At 44.8% G+C, this 14,485-nt stretch overlaps 1 protein-coding gene across 1 annotated transcript in view; it reads left to right on the top strand.

Moving 5' to 3' along the window:
• LOC311106977 (tumor necrosis factor receptor superfamily member 21-like) overlaps positions 1-13,593 on the top strand; it is a 47,487-nt gene extending 33,894 nt beyond the window's left edge. The window contains exons 4-6 of the mRNA XM_084149394.1: positions 2,624-2,889; positions 10,287-10,497; positions 10,945-13,593. Of these exons, the coding sequence (XP_084005520.1) occupies positions 2,624-2,889; positions 10,287-10,497; positions 10,945-11,174 (707 nt within the window). The 3' untranslated portion in view covers positions 11,175-13,593. The remainder of the gene's footprint in view (positions 1-2,623; positions 2,890-10,286; positions 10,498-10,944) is intronic.
• Positions 13,594-14,485: the final 892 nt, after the last annotated feature.

Below are 14,485 nucleotides of genomic sequence, written 5' to 3'. Positions count from 1 at the left end.
CACTGCAATCATGCCTAGGGGTTAAGGAAGCTGACTATTGTACACATTCGCTAGCATACTGAATTAGACTTATGTAGGTCATCTATTATATCCCACTAAAACAGAGAGGGTATTTCCCCCTAGCCTAGCTCTGTCACTTTGTTTTAATTCTCTCTAAAGGATCTTCTAGGTGTCGGTGTCATCGTTCAACACAAAGTCACTTCGTGGCACAACTCTGACCTCAGGGCAGGACAATTGTAGTGTAGCCTTGGCCTCGACCAGATCACAAGCCAACCACCGCTGGTTTACAGCGAGTCAATCTCCCAGCTACAATCTCTCCAAACCGACCCCATACTATGCACTTTGGATGTTTGGGCTTTGATAGTAGCTATTAATCAGGGATCACTGTGATCCCTGATTATCTAAATTGAATAATTAATGATGTTTCTCTGCACTTTATAGTTCAGTCTGCATAATGTGGCTTCTTGTATTCTGTGGAGTGAGGTTTAGGTCAATTACATTTAACTTTCCATTAATTCAATTAATGAATTTGAATGAATGCTATATTCAGTAAGTCAATTGGAAATCCCCCCATGGTTTAATTAAGGTTTTGTTTCAAGTTTAATTTATTCAAGTTTAATTATGACGCACAGACTTATCTTTCAATTGAATATGGTTATGCCTGCAGGGATGCCACAGTTTCACAGACACACAAACATAGGGTTTTTCTGCACCTGTTTGCGAACATGTTCTGTTTTGACTCAGTGAAGTTAAAACACCCGGGATGTTTGTGTCTGCCTGGCAGTCTGAATATAAATTAGTTAGGCTATTCACGTCTGGTACATTTCCTGTTGTGACAAATGCTCCCCCAGACATACTTCTGCAACTTGACTTGTATTTGCAAGTCAACATGTTCTGCCGGGTCCCTCAGAAGTGTGACTGGAGCCAGCCAGGCAGGGTGTGGTGTAGGATATCCTTCAGATAAGGTCCTACAGCTTCAGAAAGGCTATGGTTGGGGGAGGAGGAGAACCCTGTGTCCTCTTTTTCCACTTGTGTAGTTTCACAATAAACAAATTGAGGCCGCTTAGTACTAAAACCAGCAAGTACGCATTTTCTCAAACCTATCACATAGCCTACATAACACAATCATCAGTAGACCATGACGTAAGGACTAAAGAGAGGGATTTCTAGCATGAAAGACCAAAGGGGACCGTTAAGATGGATTTATGCATTGTTTGTCATCCAGCTGCCATGAACAGCAGGGAGTTATGGCATGCCATGCTGTTGCGAGGACCTTAAGCAAGTAAGCATATTTCAAGGCATGAGATGATTCAATGTCTTACAGTATGCACATTTTCCATTTACAGTTTCACAACAATATTGCCCAATCAAAACCCAAAATGATTTATGAGTAGGTCCAGTAGTTTTCCAGACCACCAGGAAAAATACCAGGCCCTATTCCCTAATTATAAGCTATAGGGCACTGGGTTTATTTCCCAGTCAGTTAACATGGTCAGGAAAGACTCTGGGCCCTATCTCTGAGCTTAGGCAGTGTCTTATACCTGGGTAATGGCCCTGGCTGAAAAGGACAACCAACCTGCTGAGTCTGCAGCTGAGCCTAACTATGTTCCATACTGGCATGAATGACCTTTGTTTCAGCACCAGCCACTCTCACACATGCCTATTGTGCTTATCAGAGAGAGATTCTGAGAGAGCATTCTGGAAATAATTTAAATGGAGTGTCTATCTTAGATCAGCAGTGTACTACTACTACTACTACTACTACTACTACTACTACTACATTGGCAGTGTGTGTTACTTTAAAGCACAAAAAGCAGGATAGGCGGACAGGCAGGCAGTTCTTCAAGGGTCTTTGAACCCATCAAGAGGTTGTCTTCATATACTGAAAGTAACACTTCCTCCATCTGGTTGAGAACAGTTCAGCTTTATGAGCCACGCTGAGTCTGTCTGGATAGGATGTGCAGAGGGAACAGATGGACTGCCAGTTGTGGGGTGCGGAGAGGTGGAGGGTAGTGGAGAACTTCAGATGCATCTGCTGAGGCAAAGCTCGTTGAGAGATCGCTTTCAGAGAGTGGATTCCTGGATCCACTAGTTTATGACGGTGCATCGCTCATAAGCACCAACCAGACGTGCAGGCCGGCTAAAACTGTTCTGTTCTGTTTACCCCCTAACTGAGACCTTAGGCTTAGGGTAACTGAGAGGTCATAACCCCTTTTGTAACACACACATAAACACTCATTCTCTACATCTTCACTTAATAGCATTTTATAAGAAAGGAACAATGGCCCAGTGTGGTTCAAGAGGACCCATTTTTTTTGTAGTAGTCATAGAAATGACTATTGCTTTTAACTGATATGACCTTACAATTAAGGAGAAATCAAGTAATATAACTGCATGCTCTTTTAATGTGAGTTCTAAGTACTTAATTGTCATAATTACAATAAATAAAGGAAGGGCTAAAAAGTAAAAAGGGGTAAATTATCATATGATGTCTGATGAGCAACAGAGTCCATGTGAATTAGTGATTGATTTATTAGTCAAGAGTGACTTCCATTGTTAATCCATGGCTCCAATACATTTCAGACATGGCATAACAATAACCTATCCTCCTCTCTTTACCCAGGTGTGGACATCCTGAAGTTGGTGGCAGCTCAGATTGGCAGCCAGTGGATCGACATGTACCAGTCCCTGGCCAATGCTACGGAGCGTGAGGTGGCAGCCTTCTCCAACGGCTACCAGTCGGACCAAGAGCGGGCATACGCTGCACTGCAGCACTGGACCATCCGCGATGGGGACGCCAACCTGGCCAAGCTCATCAACGCCCTGCACCGCCACCGCCGCATCGACGTGGTGGAGAAGATACGGGGCATCATGGAAGACAATCCTCAGGTAAGTCCTACTACAGTACCCTACAGTAGTCTCTGGCGTAGAGAATATGTTCTGTCCTCCAGTGAACTCTCCCATCTTGAATCCAGGTGGGCTATTTGGGCTAAATGGCACTCCTTACTAATGACCCTTCAGCTCCTCATTTTATCTCACCAAATCTCTAGTGTACCAAGTCACTCACAAAGTCACTCAACGTGAACGCAAACATAGAAATCACATATGGGGTGAAAAAGTTAATTTAAACAAGTCACAAGAGTGGTGACCAGCCCTCCTGCCTTAAGGGAAGGGCCTTGTGACTGTCCTGGCTTGCTACTGTACAGTACAGAGGTCAATGTAGAGAGACTGGACAGTGGATCATTCATCACGCTCCACTTTTCTCCTACCTTCCTCCCTTCCTCCACTCTCTCAGATACATATCATATTATCCCCATGTCCAGTGACCTTCTCTGCTCAAGGTTAGATTCTTACAGTTAAGGGATTGTTATAGTTATTGAGACCCATAGATATATCTTACAATTGTAATTCTGCTTGTCATCACTACTTAATAATCCTGGGATGATGGTAATATCTTGTGTGGTTTGTCTCAATCGATGGTGAAGGAGATGGCAGGTAATAAATCATTTGGTGAGGGAGGGAACAGGGAAGCAGAAGCTCAGTATGAGTAGGGAACATAGTGTGCTGGAGGCTGCTCTCTCCTCTCCCTCCCTGCCTCCCTCCCTCCCTTGTTTTTCCTCAGTACACTCTTGGCCATTTCTACAGAATTTCTCCTCATTCCATTGAATCAGCACTTAAGAGTAAAGCACCAGGAAATTGTAATACATTAGGGATACTCTGTCAGGAGGGCCGACCATTCATCACGCAGTGTGCCTCTTATTGGTACCAGACATAAATGCTGCAGACAGACAGTATTGTAGGACTACACATATGGTATTCCTCCTTAGAGAGGTATAACGTACAACCATGTGATTCCACTGACATAATACTTCCCGATCCGTGTGATTCATAAATGAGGTCTGTGTGTGGTGATTCCACCAGAGTGGGCTGGCTGCCTTATGTGTGGGAGGGATGGAGCCAAGGTGGGAGGGAGGAAAGTAGGGAGGGGATGCTGTTTCCTGCTGCCACCCCAGTTTTGTTAATTCATTAAGACACAGCTTGGAGCTATCCTCCATGACTGGGTTATCTTTACACAAACCGCAGGTGGTGAGCTCCAAACATTGCTAATTTCACTGCCTCCCTAGCTGATATTCTCTCATTCCAATAGTCTGATTTCATCATAGCTGTAAGGCAAGGAGCCTGAAGCAGAAAGGACAGAGGCTGATCCAAGTTGGGTGTGAGTGTGTGTGTGTGCGTGCTTGTGTGTGTCTCAGCATGTACTGTATGTGTAGTACTGTATGTGTCAGCGTGTGTGTTGGTATGCGTGTGGAGCAGGATGTCCTCCTGTTTAGTCTTGCAGATGACCCACTCCTCCAATCATGGTCCCAGTGGGAGGTGAGCCATAGCTGCAGTGGGACGTGAGCCATAGCTGCAGTGGGAGGTGAGCCATAGCTGCAGTGGGAGGTGAGCCATAGCTGCAGTGGGAGGTGAGCCATAGCTGCAGTGGGAGGTGAGCCATAGCTGCAGTGGGACGTGAGCCATAGCTGCAGTGGGAGGTGAGCCATAGCTGCAGTGGGAGGTGAGCCATAGCTGCAGTGGGAGGTGAGCTGTGTCTCTCCTTCTGCCCTCTGTCTCAGCTGGTTAGGGCTGACTGATGGAGTCACTGCACTGTCAGTGTTAAACGAGGCCTAGCCATAGACCACTCACACTGAAGGGCCTTGGCACACTGTAGCAGTTTACGCTAGGACACAGAGATAGATCATTTGACTGATAATGGCACAGCAAAAACAGTTTTAACCCAGCATATGGTCAAAATAACGTGTTTTTACTTTTCACTGTCTATTTCCTCGCAGCTGCAAAAGACTAGGGCACATGTTATGATGCTTCAGTCAGCAAGGAACCTGACCTACATGACTTTATGTCAGACAAAACACCCTCCCCACCATAAAGTGAAATGAGTGTAGTTGGAGCACCAATCAACTCAGCATGTTTTGTTGCTGTAGGATATGTGTTTTCTAGGCGAGGTATTTCTGGGGCACCCTCCCTCTCTCCTCTGTGCCCCAGACAAACACATTTTAGCGTGCTCAAAAAAAGCACAGTCATCTGAATTATGCATTTAGAGGCAGAGATTAAGCATCACAACATTGACTCTCTGTGGCACGCAAGACCTCAGGTCAACTCCTTCTAAACAAACTGCTTTAACAGAATTAAGATTCTCTCTTAGTGCTTCATTGGTTGTGGTGTTTATCCCCGCTTGGGAAAAAGTCTCGTCCCAAAGGTCCTAGCCAGCTGCCTCTGTTTGTCTGTTTTCCTCTTCTTTCCCTCTACTCCTCTACTCCAGTAGGACCTTTTCCATCCACACCAAGGCCACTTCTCGTAATAAGAGTTCTATTGTCCCCTCCAGGCACAATGCTACACACGGAATCCAATTTCAGACATGATTAAGTGTTTACTACTCCCATTAAAGGGCCATTAATTCGTTCAGAGGCCCAGGTGCATTCTCCAGCCTGCACAGGAAGATAGTGCCGACAGACATGGTTGCCCTGTTTCTAGCTCCTAGCCAACTGCAGTATTGTTTTTATATATTTTTTACATTACTTTCTCTATTTTTACTTACATTACTTTCTCAGAACGTTTCTAGCATTATTACCTACAGACGAAAATAACTTTTGGATATTAGATTGACGATCACTCACCAGCATTTCGACCAGAAATTATATTTCTCTGAATTGGATCCTTTGTTTGAACTCCCCAAGACAGTTCCCTTCATCCCAGGGGCAGCTCCAAGACTACGCTACTGGAGAACAGGGATAAGGACTGGGCTCCTAGTCAGACTTAGAAGGTGTGCATACCATCCACCACTTCCGTCTATGTTACTCGCTAACATTAAGTCCCTGGACAATAAAGTAGACGAGCTCAGGGCAAGGATCTCCTTCCAGCGAGACATCAGGTACTGTAATGTACTCTGCTTTACGGCATCATTGCTCGCCGGATATACTGTCCCCGTCCATTCAGCCAGCAGGGTTCTCCGTCCATCGCGCGGACAGGAAGAAAGAACTCACCGGGAAAAAGAAAGGTGGAGGTGTATGTTTCATGACTAACTACTCGTGGTGTGATTGTGGGAATGTACAGGAACTCAAGTCCTTTTGTTCTCCCTATCTGGAATACCTCACCATCAAATGCCGACCGCATTACCTCCCAAGAGAGTTTTCCTCGGTTATTGTCACAGCCATGTATATTCCCCCCCAAGCTGACACCGTGACGGCTCTCAAGGAACTACACTCAACTTTATGCAAACTGGACACCGCATATCCTGAGGCCGCAATTATTGTAGCTGGAAACTTTAATAAAGGAAATCTGAGGAAAACGCTACCGAACTTCCATCAACACATCTCCTGTGCTACTCGCTCATCCATTGCTACCCCCCCTTCCGGGACAGCTACAAGGCCCTCCCCCGCCCTCCCTTCGGCAAATCAGATCATGCCTCAATTTTGCTCCTCCCCTCCTATAAGCAGAAACTTCAACAGGAAGCACTCATGGTAAGGACTGTTCAACGTTGGTCTGACCAATCGGAATCTATGCTTCAAGATTATTTTGATCATGCAGACTGGGAAATGTCTCGGGTTGCCTCCGAGAATAGCATCGACGTATACAAGATGTCCACCATTGTTCCTGTACCCAAGAATGTGAAGGTAACTGAACTAAATGACTATTACCCCGAGGCACTCACTTCTGTCATCACAAAGTGTTTTGAGAGGCTATTTAAGGGTCATATCACCTCCACCTTACCCGACACCCTAGACCCACTACAATTTGCATACCGCCCCAACAGATCCACAGATGACACAATCACCATTGCACTACACACTGCTCTATCCCATCTGGACAAGAGGATTACCTATGTAAGAATGCTGTTATTCGACTACAGCTCAGTCTTTAACACCGTAGTGCCCCTCCAAGCTCATCAATTAGCTTGGGGCCCTGGGTCTGAACCCCACCCTATCCAACTGGGTCCTGGACTTCCTGATGGGCCGACCCCAGGTGTTGAAGGTAGGCAACAACACTTCCGCCACACTGACCCTCAACACGGGGGCCCCACAAGGGTGCATGCTCAGCCCCCTCCTGTACTCCCTGTTCCCCCATGACTGCGTGGTCACGCATGTCTCCAACTCAATCATCAAGTTTGCTGATGACACAACAGTAGAATGCCTGATTACCAACAACGATGAGACATCCTACAGAGAGGAGGTGAGGGCCCTGTCGGTGTGGTGCCAGGAAAATAATCTCTCCCTTAACGTCAACAAAACGAAGGAGCTGATCATGGGCTTCAGGAGACAGCAGAGAGAGCACGCCCCTATTCACATCGACAGGGCCACAGTGGAGAGGGTGAAAAGCTTCAGGTTCATCGGCGTGCACATCACTGACAACCTGAAATGGTCCATTCAAACAGACAGTGTGGTGATGAAGGCGCAACAGCGCCTCAGGAGGCTGAAGAAATTTGGCTTGGCCCCTAAGACCCTCACAAACTTCTACAGATGCACCATTGAGAGCATCCTGTCGGGCTGTGTCACCGCCTGGTACGGCAATTGCACCGTCCCCAACTGCAGGGCTCTCCAGAGCGCGGTGCGGTCAGCCCAACTCATGACCGGAGGCACACTGCCTGCCCTCCAGGACATCTACAGCACCCGGTGTCACAGGAAGGTCAAGAAGATCATTAAGGACCTCAGCCACCCGATCCACGGCCTGTTCACAGCACTACCATCAGAGACTGAAAAACAGCTTCTATCTCCAGACCATCAGGCTGTTAAATAGTCACCACTAGCCAGCCTCCGCCCTGTACCCTGCCCTAAACCTTAGTCACTGTTACTATCCGGCTAACACCCGGTACTCTACCCTGCACCTTAGAGACTGCTGCCCTATGTACATAGTCATTGAACACTCCTCACTTTAATAATGTTTACATACTGTTTTACCCATTTCATATGTATATACTGTATTCTAGTCAAAGCTCATCCTATATAACCACTGCTGTACACACCTTTTCTATTAATATACTGTCCATACTATCTATACACACTACTCTTATATTCCGGACTCGGACATGCCAAGCATCGATCATCATGTCACCAGAATAAAACCCTCAATATGTATTGGAAAGGAGCATCAAGCTCATCACCGTGTACCTTCAGGTAGGCCCTTCATCACATCTGTTGGGGAAGATGTTTAGTATCAGCTGTAACATCAGTGGTTGCAGCGTCACAAGGCTACTGTCTATGAGGGAGAGGCAGAGATAAGAGCTGCCTATTAAACAACACACTCAGTGTCCTACATAACCATAGTGATGCTGAAATGTCTCAGTATTAACATATGAGGATTCACTTTAATGGTAAAGGCTCTCTTGATCCACAATGTCTTACGATATTGCAGCTTTTCCACAGCCTGCTGTATTTGGCTGCTGAACAGGGTTAATGAATATACATGCAATATTACTATGCTCCAAAATGTGTCACTACTCACATTAATTAATCACAGCTACTCTGCAGATTCACTAAAATATCACAGTGTTATTTGTGATCGAATTAAAATGTGGATGTTCTCTGTGTCTTTGATGCCTCAGCAGTTCCTCCCTACACAGGGCCAGACCCCCTAGCCTGTCTATTGTGTGTTTGAGTGTGTGCGTTCTTGTGTGTGTGTGCTTGTGTGCCCGTATGTGCCTGGTGTGTGTATGTGTATGTGTGTGTGTGATGCGTGATACTGTCCCTACCCTGGGGTCTGCTGTGTGTGTTGACGGGGTATGTCAGTGCCTCGGCCAGATTACTCTCTCTAATGACTCAGTCACTGGCTACTGACTGACAACTCAGAGAAGCTTCTGGAACGGTGACACTGTTTTCCCCTGTTTTCTCCAGGGGTTTCTCTGAAGGGTTAGTTGGTAGGTTTTGTAACATCTGTTTGTAACATCATTTGGCCAGGTGGGAGTAGTGCTCTTATCATTGTAGACGTGTCATCCCCTGCCCCTCTGACCTAGTGCACAGAGGAACTTGTTATCAAATAGGGGAGATAGCAGGGGTTGCATATGGGTCATATACACACACAGAAGTAAGTGAGGTCTGTCTGATGCCACATCGAGCTGTTTTATATCGGATTTTATGTTAGCATAGTAGTTTTCCATTGCACTCCCATCACCTGCATGAAATTCCATTGTGTTTCTGTGAAGCCATATTGAACTGTGTTCTATTGGATTTTCAGCACCCTGAAAGTTTTCCATTGCATTTTCATCGCCTGTATGAAATGCCCTCTACCATTTCCTTCGTGCCTCACTCACAGCAGAGCCTTTTTTTCTACAGTACCGAAGTCTAAATGTAAGTCTCTCATGAGCTCATCCGGTCCGGTCACCACCAGTTCACTCCATTACCATACCGAAGAAGACTGTTATTTATGTCTTCCCTGGGCCCCAGGGCAAGCACAGTGGTGTACTATGCCCGGTAGTGTGTGACTGGGCCCATGTGGTCTGTGGGCAGTACATTCCTGGTCTGTCCAAGTCCACAGAATTCCTTTCATGGCTGGCCGATTGTGTACGCTCCCTGAGGCAAGGAGGAGAGAGGCGCGGATGGGAGTGGGTGGTCTGGAGCTGTGTGTTGGCCCGCTGTGTCACCCGACGCAGGCTGCATGGGGCTGGGGCTGGGGCACACAGGAGCTCCCTGTCCTCTCCCTACACTGCGTAAAATGTTTCCAAACTTGTGCAGGTGTATCCAAAAGTCTTTCATCATAACCATATACCATAGTAGGCGTAAGTCGTGATGTGTAAAGGATTCAAAAGTCAGTAATTGCTAAACTCACCGACTCTGTGACATGACAAGCCTGAGCACTCAGCTCTTGAAATGTGAATAGTTCATGACAATGGTGAGGTGTGAGTGTCAGGATATCTTCCAACTATCTAGCAATCTCTTTAGTGTTGGCACTTCTCAGCATGTAGGGAGCATGTCTCCGGTTGGACACAATTGCTGTCAGGATCAAAGTCACCATTGAGTGGTGACCCACTATCAAACAGTCGCAAATCACTTTTGAGTCATCACAGATACCATACTTTAAATCCTCAGAGTGGCAAGCAAGACACAAGAGCTTTCAGAGGTGTACGGATAACTAGGAATACGAAACTGTGGTATTTGGTGCAGTGCTCTGTCCGGACACCAGCGTGACTCAGAACACTGCTTTCTCAGCCATTGGTTTCCAACACTGACACTGACCCTCTCTTTCCCTCTCTCTCTCTCTCTCTCTCTCTCTCTCTCCTCCCCTCTCCCTCTCTGCAGTTTAATCTGAACCAGCTGATGACTGTGAATGTAACCCCGAGCCACAGTCCTGTCCACAAGTCTTTGGAGTCTCCTGGGGTGATGGTGGAGCGGTCTCCTGTGGACCGGACCAAGGGCTTCTTCCCTGACGAATCAGAGCCCCTGCTCCGCTGTGACTCTACTTCCAGCAAAGACTCCGCCCTCAGCAGGACCGGCTCATTCATTACCAAAGGTATGCACATATTATGACACAGTTCTGTTTCAGTAATTATGCTAAGCAACGGGCTCCTACGGAGGTGACGTATTTGTGTTTACTGCCCCCTTCTGGTTATAAAGTGCACCTGATTCCATACTCCATTATAGCAAGTCATCAACTATGAAAGCTTTGAGAAATACATTTTACATTGACATTTGAGTCATTTAGCAGACGCTCTTATCCAGAGCGACTTACAGTTAGTGAGTGCATAAATGTTTCATACTTCTTACATCTTAGTCATCATAAGGATGACTGGGCTTTTATTCCCAGCAGCAGAACATGACTGCTAATTTAGTCATACATGATTTCCTATTATATGGACAACAACAAGCTGTAGCTAACATCAACAGTATGTTGCAGTCTATCCTCTTCCTCATTCTGACGTTGTTTTCTTCCCCTCCTCTCTTCCTCTGTGACTTCCAGAGAAGAAAGACACGGTGCTGCGTCAGGTCCGGCTGGACCCGTGCGACCTGCAGCCCATCTTCGACGACATGCTGCACATCCTAAACCTTGACGAGCTGCACGTCATCGAGGCGATCCCCATGGCAGAGGACAAACTGGATCGCCTCTTCGAGATTGCCGGGGTCAAGAGCCAGGAGGCCAGCCAGACCCTGCTGGACTCGGTCTACAGCCACCTGCCTGACCTCCTATAGGCCTGCTGCTGTGGTGCTACAGACCTCTACTGTGGTCAGGGGATGCCCCACTTCCTTCTTCTGCAAACCCCTCCTTTCCAGGTGTGGCTACCTGGGTGTGGCTTCCTCCTCCCGCCACCACCCCAAATACTCTGAGGCAAGCTAGTGAGATGCTGCTTGATTGTGGATATAGTCGCCTACTCGCCTTCATGACCGCCAATGGGTTCCCCTCTGCTATCCTCCATTCCTAGCAGCCTGACTGAGTCCCCCACTCCTACTATGGTCAGGGAGCCTCCCATCTCTCTCTATGATCCTGCACACTCTCACCCCCAGGCCAGACCATACAGCCACATGCCTGACCTCTTGAAGTCTCCCTCCATCTCTCCCCCCATGTAGGGGAGGGGACCAGGCTTTTCCCCTCTCCCCCCCACACAGCCCCCCATGGCAAGCCTGCCTGCCTGAAGGAAGGGCAGGACAGAGGGAGGACAGAGGGGCCAGGCTCTGTAACCCAGCCTGGAGTTCTGGACAGACATACCATCACCATCACCACTATGCAGATTAAACCACTGCTATTGCCCTTGTAGCGTTAAACAAGTGTTCTCTTTACATTTTGTAGATTATTGTAGGTGTGTCAGCCAGTGTTATAAACCCATATTCACTCATTCATGTAAGCAAACTTCAACAACACACACTCATGCACAATGTCTATAAATGTCAAACATCCCACATGAAGAAATACTATTGTGTATACTATGGTAGGAATACTATAGGATTCACTAGTGTTTTTGCAAACTTTACTGTAGTATTTACTGTAGTATACACAGTTTACTATACTATAAATACTGTAGTAAAAACAAACAGTAGTGTATACTATAGTAATAACTGTAGTGTTTTTGCGGACTGTAGTATATTGTAGTATTTACTGTAGTGTTTTTGCAGACTGTACTACAGTATACTGTTGTATTTACTGTAATGTTTTTGCAGACTGTAGTATACTTTTGCAGACTGTAGACTGTAGTATATTTACTATAGTGTTTTTGTTTTATTATCTTTGACATAGAAGTGGGGGGGCTTTCTCCTTGAAGAAACCTACTGGAGAAAAATTAAGAGCAAGTTTTCCATAACCTGTAGGTAGGACTGGGTTCTGACACGGAGAGTTCAGAGCTTCTGCTCTTTTCTATAACCATAGGGATCACAATATATGGTCTATACTTGGCATGTAGGTTTCAAACGTACGAGTGGCACAAATTGGGATATGGGGGAGGGAATGGGCAGGGTACAGTATATACAAATTATATACTGTAGTATTTACTATAGTTTAAATATGTAGTGTTTTTGCGGACTAGTGTTTTTGCAGACATTTCTGTAGTATTTACTAGTGTTTTGTGGATAATACTGTAGTATTTACTATAGTATTCTACAGTATACTACAAAATTCTGTACTAAGTACTACACATGATCGAAGGATACTACAGTGTATAGTATTTTACAGTATACTTCAGTTTACTACTGACTTCTATAGTAAATACTGTAGTATTCTATAGTAAACTGTAATATTTTTTTTATGAGGGACACTACGACGCACACTCATGATGCACAATGTCTTACACTAATAGTATGTAAAATTATTGATCCACTAATTATTGTTCTTTGAGTAACATAACCATTTCATCTGTATGCATTCTGCCATATGTGCTTCAATGTCTCTTTGAAATGCTGTTTACTTACATGTCACAATGTATTTTCTTTCAACATTTATTTTTATTATTATCATTTGTAGCTTTTTAGCTTTTTGTTTTCTTAACTATGTTTGTCATGATTTCAAGGGCATTCTGAGGTGTCCCAGCTTGGTGTAATGAGACCATCTTACTAGATGTAAGATATGCATAGTTACTCCATATTCTACTTGAATCTGACAGTCATCTTCTGGATTGTGGTACTTGATTAAAAAATGACATGATGTACAACTATAGTTCCTTAAAAAAAACACCACCAAAAAACATGTTGCTGTGAAGTGTCAGTATTCAACTCACAGATGCTATGAAAGGAACACAGACTGTCTTTTTGCCATGCCAATCATATCAAGCTATTTTGGTGCTTGACTTGAAATTCTCTTGTTGGGCAAAATACCAGGATGATATGGGGGGCTTTCAGGACAATCGCCACTAAAGTATTCTGGACTTTGTGGTGGGTAAAGTAGATGCAGCTGTTGGACTTTGTTGGACTGAATTGAAAAGTGCTGTTTCAGCTGTCCACATTTCTGTTGGGTCTAATGTAAGAGTGCGACTGTAAGCATATAGAACTAGTCTGAAACGTTGAAGTTGAGGTATACTGTACATGTATTCTGGTGGCTGTTTTAAAACTTAACACATGTAACCAGTACATTTACTATTATGTAACATCTTAAATCAACCAATTAAAGTGAGAACGTTTGTCATAATGTGGCGTGTATGTCATACTTGAATGACATATTTAGTGTATCTCTCTTTCAGCAAGAATTTGTTACAGTAAACCGCTTTCCATCCAACCTTTTTATGTGAGTAAAGTACGTCAGATAAAAAATGTCATGACAGGCCTGATGGAAACAGCAAATGTGTCTGTAAACTTTCCAAATGTCGACAAAACAAAATACGCTAGACAAGGTGGGATATGTTTGTGTCAGTAAAATGTATTATGCGAGAAATTATGGTGTAAATGCTTTTATGCGCAAATATTGATAAAATAAGCATTATATTGAAGCAAAATTGTAGCCTACTAAACATGCATTGATACAGTATGTTGTGTGGTCCTCCCACTAAGACTCGGAAAGCATGCAGTTTATTAGGCTACAGATGAAATAAGTTATGATGAACTTCACAGGGTGGTGAAAGTGCAAGGTGATGAGCTTTATGCTCCTTTCAAATGAATATTGAGGGGCTTATTATGGTGACATGATGATTGATGCTTGGCTGCAGTTTGACAAATAAATATTATCTCACTCACTTTTTTCCATAATAATCTCATCATGTTGGCTATACCCGCACTGTACAGTGCATTCGAAATGTATTCAGACCCCTTGACTTTTTCCACATTTTGTTAAGTTACAGCCTTATTCTAAAATTGATTAAATAGGTTTTTTTATCCTCATCAGTCTACACACAATACCCCATAAAGACAAAGCAAAAACAGGTTTTTAGAAATGTGTGCAAATGTATTAAAAATAAAAAACTGCAATATTACATTTACATAAGTACTCAGTACTTTGTTGAAGGACATTTGGCAGCGATTACAGCCTCAAGTCTTCTTGGGTATGATGCTACAAGGTTGGCACACCTGTATTTGTGGAGTTTCTC

Source organism: Coregonus lavaretus (assembly GCF_964263955.1).
Source record: "Coregonus lavaretus genome assembly, chromosome: 31".
In the NCBI taxonomy this organism is placed as follows: Eukaryota; Metazoa; Chordata; class Actinopteri; order Salmoniformes; family Salmonidae; genus Coregonus; species Coregonus lavaretus.
Note: the sequence above shows the minus strand (reverse complement) of the source record. Positions and strands in the feature narration are given on the sequence as shown.